Source organism: Mytilus galloprovincialis, chromosome 9 (genome assembly GCF_965363235.1).
Source record: "Mytilus galloprovincialis chromosome 9, xbMytGall1.hap1.1, whole genome shotgun sequence".
Lineage (NCBI taxonomy): Eukaryota > Metazoa > Mollusca > Bivalvia > Mytilida > Mytilidae > Mytilus > Mytilus galloprovincialis.
The window spans coordinates 87,070,788-87,093,503 of NC_134846.1; the positions used below are offsets into that span (position 1 = coordinate 87,070,788).

At 33.5% G+C, this 22,716-nt stretch overlaps 1 protein-coding gene across 1 annotated transcript; it reads left to right on the forward strand.

The window, feature by feature from the left end:
• The first annotated feature begins 6,700 nt into the window (after window positions 1–6,700).
• Window positions 6,701–21,297, forward strand: LOC143046258 (heterogeneous nuclear ribonucleoprotein F-like). The gene is made up of 10 exons (XM_076219324.1): window positions 6,701–6,831; window positions 11,046–11,133; window positions 11,346–11,504; window positions 11,744–11,887; window positions 13,675–13,813; window positions 14,471–14,709; window positions 16,193–16,455; window positions 18,199–18,340; window positions 19,118–19,258; window positions 20,670–21,297. Exons 2-10 carry the CDS (start codon window positions 11,046–11,048, stop codon window positions 20,852–20,854), a joined length of 1,500 nt encoding a protein of 499 aa, XP_076075439.1. The 5' UTR covers window positions 6,701–6,831; the 3' UTR covers window positions 20,855–21,297.
• The last annotated feature ends 1,419 nt before the right edge of the window (window positions 21,298–22,716 follow it).

Consider the following 22,716-nt stretch of genomic DNA (forward strand, 5'->3'; position numbering starts at 1 on the left):
GGCACATGCACACAGTTGCTTACAGTAAATCAGTTGCTTATCCGTGCTACACTACAAAAGTAGTGGTACTCCAGATAGTGGAGGAAAGAATAGAGAAGAAGAATGGCTGTAAATTTTATATTTAAAATTTTATATTTTAAATCTTATTGAATTTAATTATTAAAATTTTAAATCAGATGATATAAGGCTTGATAAGGACCACAGATTAAGGACTATCATGAACAAACCTGTGGAAGCTTTTATTATGTTTTTCTTTTACAACCATTTGTAACAATTTTTAAGGATTTAGCCAATTAAAATAAATCACTTTTAAATTTTATGAGTTACCATATACATGTAATTAATGCAATTAATTAATTAAACTGATGTAAATATTTAGTGTTTGTCAAACTGCTATATAACCAGTGTAATTTTTCTGATAAATTGGTTGGTTCAAATATTTTGAAATTTTTATGTTTTTGTCAAAGGGTCAAATTATATACTTTTTTATGAAAATTAAACGATCCAAATTAATTTTAGTGAAGGTGTTGGGTACCCCCTTAAAATCTAAATTCAAATCCATTGGATTTTTTAATAATTTGACAAAATGTAATAAGAATAATGGATCAACAGACTTTTTTCCCAGTCGATAATAATACAGCACAAAATGTTGACGGGGGATAGGACCTTTATCGGGACACCGGGATCGGGTGTTTTTAAGCTCGGGATTTGGGGATTGACCCTATCGGGATCAACCGGCCGGGAATTCGGGATTTCGGGATCAGGACCCCTCCTACCGCCCCCAATGTTCAACATTAACATTTAACAAGTGTTTTTTGCATGTTTATTTTTCTTTACGTTATACTTTTAAAATGTCGATGATACTATATAGATAATAAAAGCTGTCTCCATGGTTTAAACATTAATCATGCATGCATTTTAAAGACATGAAATTAACTTGATCTCCTTTGAGCTTCCATCCGACACACAAGGCATTAAAACAACAACTAGCATACAATAAGGTAAATGAACACAAGGGCCATAGGATATAGACAGAAATGAACACAAGGGACATAGGATATAGACAGAAATGAACCTTTTTATCACCAGCTGCATCTAAGCAACATTATATCTTAATTCAAGGGTATTTAACCTTAACTACATAAGTGTCCTTACAAACAAAACGTGTATTGCTGGATCTTCCAAGTGCTTTACGAAACCTCATTCTAAATTATTAACATCTATTTTATCAGCAATCAAAGCCGGGCTTCAAAGTCATTGTAAAACTGCCTATTCAAGAGGTGGCAAGAATCGGATGTGGATACTAAAAAAAATCCAAAAATCTTTTAGAGTAGGCCTACATACAATCTAAGACTCTTTCATCTTGCGATAGTATCAAAACATTTGACTTCTCTACACTTTACACAAGTATTCGATCCCCATTCTAAACTAAAAGAAAATTTGAAAGAGTTGGCATTTCTTAGTTTCATAAAAAAGAATGGCCATCGTAGATACAAGTATCTTGTCTTAGGGAGGGATAAATCCTACTTTGTAAAGAATAACTCTGTTTCCAACAGAAAATCTCTAAAACTGAAATTATCAAGATGCTTGGTTTCTTGATTGATAACATATTTGTTACGTTTTGAGGACGTGTTATTCAGCAGACAGTCGGCATTCCAATGGGAACCAATTGTACCCTTCTTGTCGACTTGTTTCTGTATTATTGTGAGGCTGACTTCATACAGGAACTTCTTAGGAAGAAAGATAAGAAGTTAGCAATATCCTTTAATTTTACTTTCCGCTATATAGATCATTTTCTCTCTCTAAATAATTCAAAATTTGTTGACTCTGTTGAACGTATCTATCCCATCAGAGTGGGTCTCATTGGGGTCTAAGCGTGACGCGGGATTGCCGATTTTTGGTAAGCGTGACACGGGAAAGTCAAATTATCGTGTCGTGAAAACGGGAAATGAGGTCTAGCGGGACCCGGGAAATGACAAAAAAATGAGAATTGCTTACGTACATAGTGTAAGCGGGATACGGGAATCTGACAAAACAGTAAGCGGGATCCGGGATCGGAACCCCCCAATGAGACCCCCATCAGATAAAGGATACAACCGATACAGTTAAGTCTGCCTCATATCTTGACTTAAATCTGGAAATCGACAGTGAGGGTCGGTTGAAAACAAAACTTTACGGCAAAAGAGATGATGTCTCCTTCCCAATTGTGAACTTTCCATTTCTGTTTAGCAACATTCCACCAGCGTCTGCATACGGAGTATATATCTCCTTATTGGTACGATATTCCTGAACTTATATTTCCTATCATGATTTCCCTGATAAAGGGTTGCTACTCACAAGGAAGGTATTAAACCAAGAGTTCCAAATGGTGAAGTTGAAATTGTTCCTTCATATTTTTTTCGGACGCCATCCGAGTTGGTTGACCGTTATGGAAGTACCGTTTCAGAGATGATGTCGAATATGTTCCTTATGTCGTAACTACAATCCTCTTCCCTTCACGAATGTGACCTACCGAACAAGACTAGGTTATCGGGTTAGTAATCACATAAGCAACACGACGGGTGCCACATGTGGAGGAGGATCTGCTAACCCTTCCGGCGTACCTGAGATCACCCCCAGTTTTTGATGGAGTTTGTGTTGCTTAGTCTTTTTTTTTTTTAGTTTTCTATGTTGTGTCTTGTGTACTATTATTTGTCTGTTTGTCTTTTTCTTTTTATACGACCGCAAAAACTGAAAATTTGTTGGTCGTATATTGCTATCACGTTGGCGTCGTCGTCCGTAGTCGTCGTCGTCGTCGTCGGCGTCCGAAGACTTTTGGTTTTCGCACTATAACTTTAGTATTTTAAGTGAATAGAAATCTATGAAATTTAAACACAAGGTTTATGACCATAAAAGGAAGGTTGGGATTGATTTTGGAAGTTTTGGTCCCAACAGTTTGGATATTAGGGGCTAAAAAGGGCCCAAATAAGCATTTTCTTCGTTTTCGCACTATAACTTTAGTTTAAGTGAATAGAAATCTATGAAATTTTGACACAAGGTTTATGACCACTAAAGGAAGGTTGGGATTGATTTTGGGATTTTTGGTCCCAACAGTTTACCAAAAAGGGGCTCAAATAAGCATTTTTCTTGGTTTTCGCACCATAACTTAAGTATAAGTAAATAGAAATCTATGAAATTTTAAACACAAGGTTTACGACTATGAAAGGAAGGTTGGGATTGATTATGGGGGTTTTGGTCCCAACAGTTTAGGAATAAGGGGCCCAAAGGGTCCAAAATTAAACTTTCTTTGAATTCATCAAAAATTGAATAATTGGGGTTCTTTGATATGCCAAATCTAACTGTGAATGTAGATTCTTAATTTTTGGTCCCATTTTCAAATTGGTCTACATTAAGGTCCAAAGGGTCCAAAATTAAACTAAGTTTGATATTAACAAAAATTGAATTCTTGGGGTTTTTTTTATATGCTGAATCTAAACATGTACTTAATTTTTTTATTATGGGCCCAGTTTTCAAGTTGGTCCAAATCGTGGTCCAAAATTGAACTTTGTTTGAAATTAACAAAAAATGAATCCTTTGGGTTCTTTGATATGCTGAATCTAAACCTGTATTTATATTTTTGATTATAGGCCCAGTTTTCAAGTTGGTACAACTTGCGGCCCAAAAATTAAACTTTGTTTGATTTCAACAAAAAATGTATATATGGGGTTCTTTGATATATGCTTAATCTAACCATGTATTTAGATTTTTGATGTTTGGTCCCGGTTATCAGATTGGTCCACATTGAGGTCTAAAGGGTCCAAAATTGAACTATATTTGATTTCATCAAAAATTTAATTCTTGGGGTTCTTTGATATGCTGAATCTAACCATGTATTTAGATTTTGGATATTGGACCATAATAGGTAATGTCCAATTTAAAATTTAAAGTTTTTAAGTTTAAGTTCTTAGACCACATTCATTATGTGTCAGGAACCTGTGTTGTGTCAACTATTTAATCACAATCCAAATTCAGAGCTGTATCAAGCTTGAATGTTGTGTCCATACTTGCCCCAATGTTCAGGGTTCGAACTCTGCGGTCGTATAAAGCTGCGCCCTGCGGTGCATCTGGTTTAGCCATGGCATTGTCAGTTTATTTTCGATCTATGAGTTTGACTGTCCCTCTGGTATTTTTCGCCCTTCTTTTTTTTTTTTACGTTAGTAGAATATTTCCAACATATACAGACAAACTTCAAACACTTATTGATCAAGAAGTCCAAGTCGTTTTAAGTAAGTACATAAGTAATTATTTTATTTTATTTTTTACATGTGTTCGTAATGAATTGGTTCCTTATCCAACCTAAACCGAAAAATCTAGTTGTTATATTTCATTCCCTTCGATCGCTTCACGATTTCCAACCTAGAATTTCGGTTTCCAACGTAATCGTAGCCGCTGCCTATAAGACATAAGACATTAGACATAAAGCTTTATTTATAGTCGGCACATGCAATACAAGTACAAACATAAGCTCTGAAGACTTCTTTTGAAAATGACAGAGCAACAAATAAAACAAAACATACATACCAAGTTATGCACACGTAAATTAATCATATAAAGCAAGAGTTCATATCAGTATTCAAACATGCAGCACAGAAGTTCTTTACACTGGCGAATCTAGAAATTTTCATAAGTGGGGGCCCACTGACTGCCTAAGGGTGGTCCGATCCAGTCACGCTTCAGTGATTCCCTATATAAGCAACCAAATTTTTTCCCCAAAAAGGGGGGGGGCGCGCCCCCTAAATCCGCCTCTGTTTTAAAGCGCATTACAAGTCAAACACACACTCAAACATGCACTTATGAGATAAAAATACAAAAGCAAAAATAAAATGGTTTGCACACTAAAAACACATATAGATTAGTTAGTTACAAAAATTAGCACAAAGCAGCAGAAGCACTACAGTAAAGATAACAAAATAAATTTTCCATGCTGAAAATAAACATTAAACCAAAAATAAAGGTGTACCACAAGGGTCAATTCTTGGCCAGTCAGTCTTTCAATGTCTTCATAAATGACATATTTCATTTTGTACAAAAAAGCACCATTTATAATTATGCTGATGACAACACTGCATATAGTGATCATGATTCAGATAAAGTTGTTGAAAGTTTAGAAACTGATAGTTTAAATCTAATAAACTGATTTTTTTTATAAATTTACTGAAGGCTAATCCTGAAAAATGCCAGGCTATAGCCATTGGAAAAAAAAACAAATAAACATAATTTGATATTTAATTTAAATGGAAACAAAATTTCTTGTGAAGAAAATGTTAAACTTCGTGGAATAACTATAGATGCGGCCTTAAACTTTAACAATCATATATCTGAAATATGTAAAAAGGGCATCAAGATAATTAAATATTCTAAAACGCATGGGTAAATATTTAAACAGGCTAGTAAGGTTAACAGCATACTACTCATTCATTCTTTCAAATTTTAACTATTTTCCAGTAATTTGGCACTACTGTAGCTAAAAAAAAATCTTTTAAAATGGAAAAAGTTCAAGAAAGAGCTCTAAGATTCATTTATGTAGATTATGATAGTCTATATACGAAAAACTGCTAGAAAAATCTAAATTACTATCTAAAGAATTAAGGAAGAATAAAAACAATTGCAATAGAAACATTTCAAAATAATTCACAAAAAAAGTCCGAGCTACCTTCATGATTTGATTGATATGAAAATTAACAAGAGTCCGAACTGCTAAGTATGGCTTAAGATCGTTTCGCTATAATGCTGCACAAATCTGGAATGAGGTGCTGAACTATGTCGAATGGAAACATCTTTTGACCAATTAAAAAAATTGGTACAAACATGAGAATCAAGTAACAGCTCACGCCAGTGCAGTATAAAGTGTTTATGCCTGTGTTTATTTTATTTTTTATTTTTTGTGTGACTTTTTGATTTGTGCAATCTTATTATTTACTTGTGCTATGTTTTAAGTGCACTATGCTCTTAAATTATATATGTCATTTATGGTATGTTACTATGCATTATATGTTTAAAATTGTGTTGTTTTCATGACTTATCGGTATAATTTACAAATATATAAACTCATCATAGATACCAGGACTAAATTTTGTATATACGCCAGACACGCATTTCGTCTACAAAAGACTCATCAGTGACGCTCGAATCTAAAAAAGTTAAAAAGGCCAATCAAAGTACGAAGTTGAAGAGCATTGAGGACCAAAATTCCTAAAAGTTTTGCCAAATTCAGCTAAGGTAATATATGCCTGAGGTAGAAAAGCCTTAGTATTTCAAAAATATCAAATTTTGTTAACACTGAGTTAAGGTAGTCTTGTCACAGAATAGAAGTTCCTTCATAATATAAGTTCCAAAAGGAAAATATATTCTGGAATATAATTTCCATAGGAATAAATATTACAGTAAATGTTGCTAACGGAATAAATGGTATAGAATATTTGTTCCAACAGGAATAGATATTATGACAATGTTTATAACAAAGTTTCCATTGGAACTTCTGTTAGGCGGAACAAATATATGTTGACAGTCTGTTTCCCGGACGTTATTGTAATTCTTGACAATATTTGTATATTCCGAAGGATTTTTATGAAGGACGTCATTTAGTGGTCGGTGTCGTGGGTGCGCGTTTTTTTCTCTTTGTCCGTTGCGGTCTTATATATAATGAATCTGTACATCGGTTATCGGTTACAAACCCTGATCCAGAACCGTACAGCAAGCCTCATTTTCACTCTTTTTGTAAAACACGCTCCAGCCATTGTTGATAGAAAGAAACCCACAAAAGACTAAAAGAAAACTTCACCATTATCAAAGGTTGTTGTATAAATAATGAGCGAATCTCTTCATATGTTTATATGGCCCAGACCTGAGAAGAGTTTGTGTATTTAAACTAATCCTTCTATATCGGATATAGACTTTATCAAAAGAAAAGGCACATTTCCTGCTACCGCTAGACTGTTTTTACGTTTGAGCTGAATAAGCTTGCTGCAGATATGTTACCAATTGCATTTTTTCTTGCCACATTTCTGTAGTCTCTTGCAGATTGCATTATGAAATGTAGACATTATAAGAGTATAGTAAATTTTTAGTCCAAATAATTATGACGTCTTGAAAGGCTATTATAATTTTTTTTCTTTGACGCCTTTATACATCGACGTCATAATGCTGAAGCCGCCATTTTCGGTTGGACTTTGAGAGCATATTTTGCTCTCAACTTTGAGACCCAATTTAGCCATCAAATTTTTATTGAAGGCTAAAACAAAATGCATATATAAAAATTCTTACCTTTTATGTGTTTGTTTGTGCAAAATATTTCCAATTAATCCCTACATAAATAATGATATAAGGAACAATTCCATCCGAGGCGGGAACATGTCGACTGCAATTTTTAAAACGTTTGTCTGATTTCCTTTAAGGAGGTTATAAAATAATTTTTACACCAAACTCGGTAAAACCCGAATTTCCGGAACCATTGTTTTACATTATCCGGAAATTCAGGTCAATGAAAATGTACCGAGTTTGGTTCAAAAATATATTTTATACAGCTAAAATGAAGCATCTTTAGGAGAAATCAGCTAAACGTTTTAATAAAGCAGTAAATTCCTTCTCAAAGTCCAACTGAATATATGAGTTTGGCGTTATGACGTCGATGTAAGGCGTCAAAGAAAAAAATTATAATAGCCTTTCAAGACGTCATAATTATTTGGACTAAGTAAATTTTATGCACTTCACGGTCAGTCGTATCACGACAGGTGCAGGCTACTGTTAGCATCAAATTGGTTAAAATTGTACATGAATTCGTCAAAATAAACTTACTGTGATTTGTCAGAGCTCTCAAATAATTGTTGTTACCGTTATTATTGGGTGAAAAAATAAGTTCGGTGGAAACTTTGTCATGTCTGTCCATGTAAGTGCAGGGTTTGAAATTAGCAAGGGCCCACTCGCCAATTCTCAGATCTGCAGTGACATCACAACATGTAACTGACCAATCAATAATTAGCATTTGTGTTATGTAAACGATGTTGAGAGGTGATGCGGATAAGAATCCTCCAGACTTTAATGCAAATTAATTTAATTGATATATATCGTTACCAGTTGAATATAGTAATTTTACTCTTATAATATTTTTAAAGGCACTATATAATATCTCCATTTTGATTTTTAACATACTATAACCTCTGGTTAAAAAATAATCGGCAATATAAATAATCAGTAATCACATTCAAATAGATGAAAAATCTAGAGGATTCTTGTTGGCATCACCCCCTGAAAAATGTAAATGCCAGGATGTGCGGATCTGAGAATAGACCGAATAATTATGTCTTTGTGTGGGTACATTTGTCATTTCATATTTTCTTTTCATCATTTGGCTATTTAATTTTTTTTTCAATAGCCAGATGATGAAAAGAAAATATGAAATGACAAATTTAATTTTTTTTTTCAAAGAAAACAAAATAATTAAATAGCCAAATGATGAAAAGAAAATATGAAATGACAAATGTATTTAATTTTTTTTTTGGAAAATTGACGCTTTCAGCGACATGTTTCCGATACTAGTGAACTGAACTTCCATTACATTTCTCTGCCTACCGCGCTTGGTTCGTATTTACTTTCCATTACATTTCTCCGTCTACCGCGCTTGGTTTCGTATTTACTGTTTCACATATAAACTGGAATTTGCTTGTATTATCATTTTTGTGTAGTAATCAACCGGGAACCAGTTTACATACCTCCGGTCCTTCTTATTACCAAGGTCAAGTTCAATAATGACGATTTTGACTTTTACCGTTCAGGAGTTATGGTTCTTGAAAGGTTGAAAAATGGAGTTTCCAGTCGTGTCCGTTCATTTTCTCATGAACCATTCAACCAAAGCTTTTGAAATTTTAATATGTTGTTACTGATGACAGAATAGAGGTCAAGTTCAATAATGACGATTTTGACTTTTACCGTTCAGGAGTTATGGTTCTTGAAAGATCGTAAAATGGCGTTTCCATTCATGTTGTTGCATTTACTCATGAACCTTTCAATTTAAGCTTTTCAAATTTTAATATGTTGATACTGATGACAAAATGGAGGTCAAATTTGATATTGACGATTTTCACTTTCACCATTCATCAGTAATGGTTCTTGTGATATTGCCAGGACACAAATAAATGTTAATAAATCCGGTTTGCTGTCGTTGTGACAGCCTCTTGTTAAGTTATAAAATACATCGATAATATATAATTACTTAATAATCAATGTTTAAAAGTAATCAATATGCGCTAATATTAAAATTTCAAGTGTTATTCGGATAATAACAGTGTTATTTGGTCATTCATGTTACCATATAGCCCTTATTACTGGACACATCAAAGGATCCTGTATAAATTTTACTTCATTATTCAAAATATCTGAAGCCACAGTGGAAAAGTGATTTTTGTATGTTGTCCAAGTTCAAACAGGGCAGAACCTCTGGTCAACAGTGACGTACATTTAGGAGATAACTGTATTGTATTTTAAGCTCAGACGGCATCAATTGGGGATTTGATGGTTGCAAATTAAGTTTACAGGCGACGTGTTAGCAGAGACAGTAAACAGGTATTTGCGACCATCAAATCCCAAATTGATGCCGTCGGAGCTTAAAATATAATATTGTTATCTTCATTCTAATGAAACTGACATAAAACATGTATTTAAAATCTGTCATATGCCGTCTGCACTTGCGCGTACGTCCCATAGCATCAAGTGTCAATTGATGCCATGTAAAAAATTGACGTCATCCAATCAAAATGATGTTACAAATGTTGTTGTATTAGAATTTCAATTAGCGTTAATGTGCATTGGAGTCTTAAGCATGGTGAGAAATTGGCTGAATTTTGTAAGCTCGACAAGTGAAAGTTTGCTTTTTGTCGAGCCTTCGACTTTAGTCGAAAAAGCGAGACTAAGCGATCCTACATTCCGTCGTCGTCGGCGGCGTCCACAAATATTCACTCTGTGGTTAAAGTTTTTGAAATTTTAATAACTTTCTTAAACTATACTGAATTTCTACCAAACTTGGACAGAAGCTTGTTTATGATCATAAGAAAGTATCCAGAAGTAAATTTTGTAAAAATAAAATTCCATTTTTTCCGTATTTTACTTATAAATGGACTTAGTTTTTCTGCGAGGAAACATTACATTCACTCTGTGGTTAAAGTTTTTAAAATTTTAATAACTTTCATAAACTATCCTTGATTTGTACCAAACTTGGACAGAAGCTTGTTTATGATCATAAGATAGTATCAAGAAGAAAATTTTGTAAAAATAAATTTCCACTTTTCCGTATTTTACTTATAAATGGACTTAGTTTTTTTGCCAGAAACAAAACATTCACTCTGTGGTTTAAGTTTTTAAATTTTTATAATTTTCTTAAACTATCCTGGATTTCTATCAAACTTAGACAAAAGCTTGTTTCTGATCATAAGATATTATTCAGAAGTAAATTTTGTAAAAAAAAAATTCACTTTTTCCGTATTTTACTTATAAAATGACTTAGTTTTTCTTCCAGTTAACATTACATACAGTCTGCAGTTAAAGTTTATAAAACATTTATTAGATTCATAAACTATCCTGGATTTTTTTACCGAACTTGGAAGCTTCTTTCAATCAAAAGACAGTATCAAGAGGGAAATTTTTATTCATGTTTTTCCTCATTTTTGTTGAATCTGCGATTAACAGCAAAAGTAGGCGAGACACTGGGTTCCGTGGAACCCTTACGAATTTTCTTTCTTCGTGGAACAAGTGAAATTACAAGCTCTTTTTTTATTTTTGCGGTCGTATATTGGTATCCCGTTGTGATCGTCATTTTGCTGAAAAAATTATTTGAAAGCCAGGGATGAGTAAATATGGCAGTCCTATTCACCTTTGAAGATTTTATCATGATTTTGACAGCTAATTTAATTTGAGTTTTTATGTTCATAAAGCAGATGTTCTCTCAACATACATGTGTGTAAGGTAATTATGCCATTGGAATCAAGTGACTTTTAACTTTTTTTCTTTTGTTGCAGATGTCAGCAGAAGATTTTGATGGCTGTGTAGTGAGATTACGTGGTCTTCCATGGTCTGCTACAGCTGAAGAAGTACTCAAATTTTTAGGTAAGCACAATTTTATAGGTATAAAAATGTAAAGCACAATTATGACCTATATTTGCAGTTTGTGTTGCGCTTCACTTGATTAAGAAAACATACATAATGCTTCCCTCATGTACTATTCTTGCATCTAGATCTTCTCTGGTAAAAACTTGACAATAAATCACAATGATTCAATTGCAGACATTTTAGTTATGATTGTTGTTTTTAATTTGCAGATGATATAGCTGTTGTTGGAGGAGAGAATGGGGTTCATTTCACATACTCCAGAGAAGGCAGACCAAGTGGGGAATGTTTTATAGAACTTGTTGATGAATCAAATTTACAGAAAGCTCTACAGAAAAATAATGAACATATGGGAAATAGATATATTGAAGGTAATTTACATCTGACACTGCATCATATAAAGTAGGAAAAAATAACAGGATAACAAAGAAATACCAAATAGTTCTAGAGTTTTGAGTAGCGTTTAATATTACTGCTGCTATAAAATTATTATGAATAAATAACAAAGGATGTTTTGAGACATGAATTGTTGGATTTCTGTTACCACACAGCCTTAGGTTTTACCCTTTAAAGTAAACAGATGATAATTGTTATGTGTTTGTCTTTCTAGTATTTAGATCAAAGAAAAGTGAAATGGAATGGGTAATAAAGAGAGCTGGACCAGGACAAATGCAGGGAACACAAGATGCTGTTGTTAGATTACGTGGTTTACCGTTTGGTTGTTCAAAAGAAGAAATAGCACAGTTCTTTACAGGTCTGTACAATCATGATGAATGACACCTTTTAAAGGGGTAAATCAATTATCAAAAACATCATACTCAATATTCAGATCCATGTATATGAAGTTAATATTCCCATATGATATTGTCATTTTATTTAATTATATAATTCATTCCATTGTCAATAACAAGGTTTTCTACCTTTGTGGAGTAGAAATTCCCACTACCACTTTCCTCTAAAACTTAAAAAAAAAAAAAAAAAAAAAAACCATGTTAGTTTTGAACTCCACCATATACAGCACATTCTTCATCCACCATTATTAGGTAAGTCAAACAGAAAAGTCTACATGCAAAGAAGAAAAAAAAAACATTCGTAAACATACAAACTAAAGAGGAATAAACAGTCTACGGTCAACTTTGACGCTGGGTTTGCAAACATCGGTTTAAGAACAATCACATAATTTATGGACATCAAATTAACTGACAGGATGTATCATATAAATCCAAGGTGTTCTTTTTGATCAGCTACTGGGTAAATTTTACACGACTTAACTTAACTTTTGCATTGTTGTAAAGTTAAAATTATACTAATATTGCTATATACAGTCATACACATCTGTACTCAATTCATGTCTTTTTTTTTGTTTTGTTTAATTTTAATATATTCATTCAATTCATCATGATGACCTAGTTTTTTTTGTTTTTTTTTTTGTCTTGTCTGTGACAGTCGTGGATGTCACACAATCAGTGATATACAAATGTTTAAATGAAAAATAGTTTATAGTTATATTAAGTTGGTTTTAGCAATAAGAAATAGAAATAAAGACTTCTAGTTTAAAGTCTGATATTGTATCAAATGCAAGTATATTATATTTGTATGCAAGAAGTTGTAAATGTGTGTACTAATTGGAAAAGTTTTGTTTTGAGTTTAATGTATGCTGTAGTAATATATACAGCTGAAATAAAACTGCTTTTAAAGTAAATCATTGCAGTAATTATGCAAAATCTAGTAGAAAATGTCATGATAAATGCCAACTGAATGAAACTAGACAAGTCTCTACTTTATAATTTGTAAGGCAGAATGAACTGAGATCCTCTAAATGACTTGAAAAGAAGAGAAATCACATATTCAAAGTGATGTACTGTTTGAGTTTGATATTTCATGATGATATTTTTTGTTTAACACTTAAATAGTAGTGGTTATGAAAAGAAATAAATTGCAGTCTATGCTTTGGTTTAAATATTTATAACAGCAAAGAGAAGAAAACACATATTTGACCCAGCAGTTTCTATCATTTCTTGCTGGTAGAACTGTATTAAATGTCCTTTATTGTAATTGAATCAACCTTGGTGTTATACAAATCTTTTCGCTATATCTTAAAAGGAGGTATGATAAGTGCCACTATTTGGCCCCTGAAATTAAAAAAAAAAAAAAAATTTTAAATCCTGCAAAAATTCAGCAACATTGGTTGGATAATATATTGAAGGTCTTGTCCTCACAGTGAGAGATTTCATAATTGAAGCAATTACTGTAAATGGAAATTTCACAAGTAGTTTTCAGTTAAATGAAAACTGAATAATAGTCTTAAGCTAAAAGATAGTTCACTTGCATGTGTGAATTTCAAGCTGATTTGGGCTAAATAAACAGTGGACTTATCATATCTTCTCCCTTCTTTAAAAGGGGATTAATCTATAAAATGTCTTTTATCGAGAATATATTGCAAGAAAAAAGGTTTTAATATTTTCATTTTGAATGGATATTTTAATGCTATTGTATGTGATGACATGCTGATTTTATGTTTTTGTTGGGTTGGGTGTACAGGGTTGGAGATTGTACCTAATGGGATAATGCTACCGGAGGATCGTCAGGGGAGGAGCACGGGGGACGCCTATGTACAGTTTGCATCACCAGATTTATGTGAAAAAGCATTGTTGAAACACAAAGAAAGGATTGGGCACAGGTGGGAGGCTAGGGCCTTACGGGCATTTTCTACTTTTGTGAGCTGTGTCTGAAAGGGCTGGTACGGTAAAGGGAGGATGATGGGTCCACACTGTTGAAGTGGGCCGGTACGGTAAGGGTGGATGTTGGAGAGGGCCGGTGTGGTAAGGGTGGATCAAGGGTCCACACTGGATAACTGGACATGAATGGTAGGGCCTGTAAAGGGTAAATATATGTATGTAGCAGTTGATGAGAGGGCAGATACATATACAGGTCCAAGGTACCATTATTGAGTGGGCTCAGATGGGTCATTGGGACCACTGTATGGGAGGTTGGTATGCTGAGGGTGGATGAGAAAAGGGTCCACGGAACCCAAGTGTGGGAGGACATGAAAGTCAGATTAACATTTTAGATGTTATAATATAATATAAAAAAGAAACATAACATTTAATTGAATAAATATAAAGTGAAATCATAAGTTTTCAAGTTCATTTAGCTTAAAAGAAGTTTTGAAATATATATTATAGTAATGTTATAGTCAAGTACAGATAGCTGTAAAATTATTTTAAAGTCATTCACACATTCATAGATGATTTAAAGTTTTGAATTAACTGATTTAATTAATATTAAGTTCAGTTTCTGTTATGATGCTTGTATGATAATGTCTTTTTTCCTATAGGTACATTGAAATATTCAAAAGCAGTTTGAATGAAGCTTATGGACAGATAAATCCCTCACGGTCCATGATACGTCCGTTGATGTCTGGCAGTGGTATGGGAGGGGGCGGAGGAGGAGGTATGAATAGACCCTCACCTTATGACAGAGCTGGACGATTTGGTATGGGATCAGGCATGGGTATGGGTGGAGGAGGAGGCAGTATGGGATATGGAATGGGAAGAGGAGGACGCAATGTTAAAGGTATCACATTGTCAATAAGTTATGAAATTTCTACCAGTTTAATCCATTATATTTTCTTTACAAATAATAATTTATAATATGGATTTTCAAAAAGCATACACATATCTTTAATATGGTTGTTATGAAAAATAAGGCAAAATGCTATTTATTATTAAAATTTTTATTAGCTTGTATTTTATGTTTAGACAATGGACAAATATTATATACTGTAAATTCAGAAATTATTGCGATTTTGTCATTTTAGACTAAAATGTGATTTAAATTTTTGCCATATTGAGAAAAATCCTGTTTACTTAATAAAGAAAAAAAATTATTATGAAACTTAAAAATATTGCCAGTGATATTGTTTGCCTCAAATTACAGCCGAAATTCGGCCTTTTCCCCTAGAGAAAATTTCCAATTACTAAAAAAAATGGCTTAAAATTCCTCCCAAAAAGTTTCACATTTTCCCCAAACAGTGATGGCATTGGTAGTAATGTTTGTAAATATCGTATTTATGTTATTATTTTGATATTAGAAAGCACTTTTAAGATTCGGTTTTCTGATCAGAATCATCATGGAGTTTGTAACACATGTAGTTATCAATGCATTAAGTAGCATCATTGCTTCTGTTTCTTTCCGCTATCCGAAAAGTACCTTTCAGGTTGAAAATGTCTGACAACCAAAATATACACGAAAAAACAGTGAAAAAAAGACAGCAAAGGTCAGCAAAAAATCGGAGATGTGTTTAGAATAAAATATACAAATTTCCCAATTTCAATTAAAAATATGCATTTTTCCCAATAAAAAACGGTAGAGGTAGTTTTGAAAAAAGACAACAATATCACTGATTGCAAATATAACCCTGTCGAATTATTCGCAAAAATAAAACATTGCAACAATTTGTGAATTTACAGTATTTCTATTGACCTCTAGTCACTCCGTCATACATCTATTGACCTCTAGTCACTCCGTCATACATCTATTGACCTCTAGTCACTCCGTCATACATCTATTGACCTCTAGTCACTCCGTCATACATCTTGTCCACTTCATCAAAATTTAACTGCCTCTTATGAAAAATTATTATATAGCGAAAAGTAAGATCACAAAAATACTGAATTATGAGGAAAATTCAAAACGGAAAGTCCCTAATAAAATGGCAAAATCAAATGATAAAAACATCAAACAAATGGACAGCTGTCATATTCTTGACTTGGTACAGTCATTTTCAAATGTAGAACATTGTACATTGAACCTAGTTTTATAGCGCTAAACCTCTCACTTGTATGACAGTCATATGTAATTCATCCTAAATCTTGTTCATACACTTTTAATAGCTTAATTTGGTGTATAAAAATGTTTTTGTGTTGATATTAAATAAGATATGTTTTACATACATGTTGTCTGCTGTTGTCTTCTCTATGGTCGGGTTGTCTCTCTTCGACACATTCCCCATTTCCATTCTCAATTTTATGTGTACATTATAATGTTATATAAATAGGATTTTTTGAAGAAGATTTTGATGACTTTGGAAGTGGTTATGGTAGTGGAATGGGAGGCTTCAGTTCCCGAGGACGACGAGGAGGAATGGCCGGTATGGGTGGATCAATGAGACCATCAAGGGGTGGCGGACTAGGATTGGGATCCCTGGGAGCTATGAGACAGAGAGGTGCCACACCTGGTAGTCACTATGTCAGTAAGACTGGTCATTCAGTTCACATGAGAGGATTACCTTTCCAGGCATTAGATACAGATATAGCTGAGGTTAGTTAACAACTCACCTGAGATTTTATCACCTTTATCACCTTTATCACCTTGATTATTTACCTGGTGTGTCAGAATATAATTTTATTTTTTTCAACTTTTGTTTTTTAGCTCACCTGGCCAAGTGAGCTTTTCTCATCACTTTGCGTCTGGCGTCGTTAGCTTTTACAAAAATCTTCTCCTCTGAAACTATTGGGCCAAATTAAACCAAACTTGGCCACAATCATCATTGGGGTATCTAGTTAAAAAAATGTGTGGCGTGACCCGGCCAACCAACAAAGATGGCCGCCATGGCTAAAAATAGAACATAGGGGTAAAATGTAGTTTTTGCCTTAGAACTCTGAAACCAAAGCATTTAGAGCAAATCTGACACGGGGTAAAATTGTTTATCAGGTCAAGAACTATCTGCCCTGAAATTTTCAGACGAATCGGACAACTAACGGGTTGGGTTGCTGCCCTGGAATTGGTAATTTTAAGGAAATTATACCGTTTTAAGGCTATTATCATGAATATTATTATAGATAGAGATAAACTGTAAACAGCAATAATGTTCAGCAAAGTAAGATTTACAAATAAGTCAACATGACGGAAATGGTCAGTTGACCCCTTAAGGAGTTATTGCCCTTTATAGTCAATTTTTAACCATTTTTCGTAAATCTTACTAATCTATTACAAAAATCTTTTCCTCTGAAACTACTGGGCTAAATTAATCCAAACTTGGCCACAATCATCTTTGGGGTATCTAGTTTAAAAAATGTGTGGCGTGACCCAGGCCAACCAACCAAGATGGCCGCCATGGCTAAAAATAAAACATACGGGTGAAATGTAGATTTTGGCTTATATCTCTGAAACCAAAGCATTTAGAGCAAATCTGACATGGGGTTAAATTGTTCATCAAGTGAAAATCTATCTGCCCTGAAACTTTCAAATGAATCGGATAACCGGTTGTTGGGTTGCTGCCCCGAAATAAGTAATTTGAAGGAAATTTTGCAGATTTTGGTTAATATCTTGAATATTATTATAGAAAGAGATAAACTGTAAACAGCAATAATGTTCAGCAAAGTAAGATCTACAAATAAGTCAACATGACCAAAATTATCAGTTGACTGACCCCTTAAAGAGTTATTGCCCTTTATAGTCAATTGTTAACAATTTTCATAAATTTTTGTTAATTTTTGTAAATTTTAGGAAATATTTTCCACTGTAATTACTGGGCCAAGTTCATTATAGATAGAGATAATTGTAGCAACAAGAATGTTCAGTAAAGAAAGATCTACAAACACATTACCATCACCAAAACACCATTTTGTAATGAATTTATCTGTGTCCATTGTTAATATGCACATAGACCAAGGTGAGCGACACAGGCTCTTGAGAGCCTCTAGATTTATTTCCAACAATTACAACATGTCAGAATATTATTAACGGTATATCATTTGTTGTCACACCCTCTCTTCATTTTAACTAAAATTGTAATGTATTGATGAATGTGTTTTGTTTAACCTATGTATTGAAAGAATTGTTTCAAAGTTATTATCAGAAAACACTACACCATCAATTAAGAAAAAATAAAAGGAATTTATTAAATTGACATTTTGTTATCAGCCATGTCAGTTTGAAAACTACTTGAGCCCCAGAGTTATATTTCAGGTGCTTTAAAACTATTGGAAATTGATTCAGAATAGCCTTAATTTAAACATGATTCTTCCTTTCCTTTTTCTAATGATTTGTGTAATTTTTCAGTTCTTTTCCCCCTTGGGTATTAAGCCAGTTAGTGTTGAGGTTGAATACGGTCCAAATGGACGACCAACAGGTGAAGCTAATGTAGACTTTGCTGGTCATCAAGAAGCTGTAGAAGCCATGAAAAATCATAAAAAAAATATGCGTAAGTGTAATAAATGATCATGATTGTAATAAAGTATAAAGGATATGGGGTATGAAATCGTAAGTGTAATAAATTATCATGATTGTAATAAAGGATATGGGGTATGAAATCGTAAGTGTAATTAATGATCATGATTGTAATAAAGTAAATGGGGTATGAAATCGTAAATGTAATAAATGATCATGATTGTAATAAAGTATAAAGGATATGGGGTATCCATCCACGATACAAAATCAGTACATACACAACAAATAAAAGCAAAGGAACAAGGTTTTATTGCTATTCTTTATCTCAAAGTCACAGTGAGGACTTCAGCACAAAACACATACTCTCACCTCACTGCAAGTTCAACACAATAAAGTAAAATTCGTTGCAAATTGCCAAGCACACCACAACTGTGTCACTTAAACAATATTTTACTTGGAAAAACAAGAATTCCAGAAGATATCAATAATCATATCAAAAACAAAACAAAAACAAGAGGAGAGACATTTATTATGTCTTGACTTGAGTTTTAAGATGAGACAGGATTCTGATTTGAAAGCTTATAATTAAACTATTTTAATCATATATACAACCACCTTTCAATTTGTTATTTTCCCTTTATTGAAAATGATAAGTTTAAAATTTATAAAATACTGGTCATAATGATTTCAAATAAAAGGGTTCAATAATATTTATTAACATTTTATCTCTGGTGGTTTTCAAAGATGGACATGAGAAGATTATTTAATAGTGTTGATGTACACACATTATATTATTTAACTATTTTTTCAGAACATAGATATATAGAATTATTTCTGAATTCCACGCAAACTGGGAAAACCAATTATGGAAGTGGTGGAGGTTTTGGTGGATCAAGTTCATCCAGTGGTGGATTTGGTGATGGGGGTTTCAATAATGGAGGTGGATTTGGAGGTAAGATTGGATCGTTTAGCTTGAAATATTGAATGAGCAAAGGAGAAATAGATAAAGGCAATTATTTTAAAAACTTTCTTCGTGTTGAATTATCTTTAGCAAATCGAGAAAGTCATAGTCATGGTGTATATTCACAAACTTATTTGAAAGTAAGATGTCCGTTTTGGTCTGCAGGTTTTTAGGCTGCTGTCTAATTGATGTCTACTCATCTTTTTTAATCCATTTATATACATGTATAAGAACAAGGGTCAAACTTTATACACTGCATTTATTATTAGGGCCCCGCCAAAGGCGGGTCGCCCTATAGTGATCAGTCTGTCCGTCCGTCCGTCCGTAACACTTTGTGTCCGCTCCATATCTAGAGAACCATTATGATTTCATACTTTATACTTTACATGTTTATTAACCACCACCAGAGGGCGTGTCATGATGTATGTACAACTTCCTAGGTCAAAGGTCAAGGTAAATCGCCCTATAGTGATCAGTCTGTCCGTCCGTCCGTCCGTCCGTAACACTTTGTGTCCGCTCCATATCTAGAGAACCATTATGATTTCATACTTTATACTTTACATGTTTATTAACCACCACCAGAGGGCGTGTCATGATGTATGTACAACTTCCTAGGTCAAAGGTCAAGGTAAAAAAACTTTGGTTTCAGTTGACAACCCTGTGTCCTGTGGTGAAGATCGTGTCCGCTCTATATCTTGAGAACCGTTATGATTTCAAAGTTTATACTTGACATGTATATGAACCAACACCAGAGGGTGTGTCATAATTTATGAACAACTGCCTAGGGCAAAGTTCAAGGTCAAAAACTTTGGTTTCAGTTGACAACCCCATGTCCTATGGTAAAGATCGTGTCCGCTCTATATCTTGAGAACCGTTATCATTTCAAAGTTTATACTTGACATGTTCATAAACCAACACCAAAGGGTGTGTCATAATTTATTTACAACTTCCTAGGTCAAAGGTCAAGGTCAAAAACTTTGATTTCAGTTGACAAACGCATGTCTTATGGTAAAGATACAATTTTTTAATGCACATTATTCACAGCGGGGCCCACAGAGATGGCTCCCATCTCAATGATATCTAGTTATTTATGAATTTATGTAAAATGGAGGAAGTTTTACTAGTTAAAATTGAGAATGGAAATGGGGAATATAGTTGCTCAGAAAAAATGAAATAATGATCAAGTTAAAAAAAAATAACCATAATACTTAACATAAACTAGTACCTTAAATTTTGACATGAGTCATCCTTTAAAAGCATTTGTTAGGTAAACCTCATACATGGTTTTATTTTACTTAATAATTTTGGATGTTCTACTGAGTAGTTTAATTCTTTATACATTGTGAGGAGTTAATTACAGAACAAAAGCATTGCTTCAATACATTTATCTATTTATTTTCAGATGGCTATGATGGTGGTTACGGAGATACCATGAGCGGTGGGGGTGGAGGTGGTATGATGGGCGGTGGCAGTGGCAGCATGGGTGGGGGTGGTATGGGATCAGGGATGGGCGGTGGCTATGGAGGTGGCCCAATGGGAGGAGGAGGTATGGGGGGTATGGGAAATCCAAACTATACAGCATTCTAAACCGACATCCATGACTATCATCTCATTGTACACCTTGATCATTACAGAATACATCGTCGTCTCAACTACCATAAATAACATTGATCATTGTATTTATTGTAACATCAGATTACATTTTGTATCTTTATAGTGATCTACCATTTAAACATGTTCAAGACATTTTGTTCATAAACTATGGTATTTAAAGTCGTCAAAGTAAAATTTGCTCATATATGTCTGATTTCTGTCCCATCTTATAGAATATTTGTGTGAACAATGATCTGAAAGTGTTGTTAATTATGTGATCTTTAGTTAATGATTTGTATTTTAGTTGAAGACTTATTTTGTCATTTTCATATCATTTAACCATCATGTCATCATTAAATCTTTTATATAAAACATTATTGTTTCTTTTATGTGATATGCCTATTTGTTTTATATTAAATGCTACTCAAAATAAACAATAGTCTTTAATTTGATGCTTTAGCCTGCTGTCTATGATGTTTGTTTTGACAAGAAAGTGAATAAGAAAAGGCAAGATTAGGCCAAAATATTTAACATGATTCGCTCCGGGTGCGGGAGTTTCTCGCTACATAGAAGACCCATTGGTGGCCTTCGGCTGTTGTCTGCTCTATGGTCTGGTTGTTGTCACTTTGGCATATTCCCCATTTCCTTTCTCAATTTTACATGTCATTACGAACTTTTTGAACAGGTTATAGGTTTTAAAAAGTTAGTTGATGAAAGGTTTACAACTTTGTTAAGCTTGCAATACAGAAAGAGAGACCTAGGGATAGTGATCCAGTGACTATGTTAACTTGACCACATAAAAACTTAATATTTAAGAAGGTAGATGACTTTGTATTTAGAAGCTTCATGTTATGAAGTTTCTATCTGTATTTTGAAATGTTCAATTTCTTTCTTATTATTTAGAATGTGCTTCCCTTGCAAGGTCCTCATGTCTGTCCGACAGTTTTTCTTTACCTTCACCTCATTTCATGGATCAGTGAATAAGGTTAAGTTTTTGTGGTCAAGTCCATAACTCTTATACTATAAGTATAAGCAATAGATCTACTATATTTGATAAATGAAATGTTTGAAGGTGTACATTTCCTGGAGTCCGATGTCATGTGACCCGACCTCATTTTCATGCTTCAGTTGTTTAAAAGTTCAGTATCTGTGCTTCGGTTTGTTTTCTTAAACTATAAGCAATATTTAAACTATATTTGGTGTATGGAATGATTATCTGGTTGACAGATAAGTCAGAATATTCAGGTATAACATGACCATGACCTCATTTTCAATGTTCATTGGTCATTGTTACCCTGAAAGCTAAAATAGAAACTATTAACACCAAATATGATAGCAAAGGAAGATCTACAAGAAACTTAAAATGGCTGGTATCGTTATGGAATCATATTAGAGGTGTTGACCTAAAATGATTATGCACCAGTATAGTCAAATTAGAGTCAAATTAGATGTGGTATGACTGTCAATGAGAACTATCTACCAAGTCCCAATTGCTGTGGATGTAAGAAGCTGCAGGGCCTTCAACAATAAGCAAACACCATACCATATGGTCGGCTATGAACGGTCTCAAAAATTGAAGCAAGAAAACCAAGAGCTGATAATTTACAAAATTAACAATAAACCTTTGACAGATATATCTAGCCTGTTGGCAGTAAATTAAGAAAGACTGGTGGACATCAAAATTGTCAATTAAGTTACTGGACAATGAACTAGGGGACAGGACCTAGAAAATGGCTGAAAAACTGAAAGGTTCTTTTATACAAAATATCATTGATCTATCACAAGTAGTTCCTATCACTGTTAAAAATCATTGACAGCATTGCTAGAAAAGCTAGACTAATTTCTCGCCTCCCTTG

Excerpts from the sequence above, each read along its gene's own strand:
- LOC143046258 (XM_076219324.1), top strand. The coding sequence starts at position 11,046 with ATGTCAGCAGAAGATTTTGATGGCTGTGTAGTGAGATTACGTGGTCTT. Across the intron at positions 11,888-13,674 it reads AATAGCACAGTTCTTTACAG|GGTTGGAGATTGTACCTAAT; the intron begins GTCTGTACAATC and ends TTGGGTGTACAG. Across the intron at positions 13,814-14,470 it reads AAAGAAAGGATTGGGCACAG|GTACATTGAAATATTCAAAA; the intron begins GTGGGAGGCTAG and ends TTTTTCCTATAG.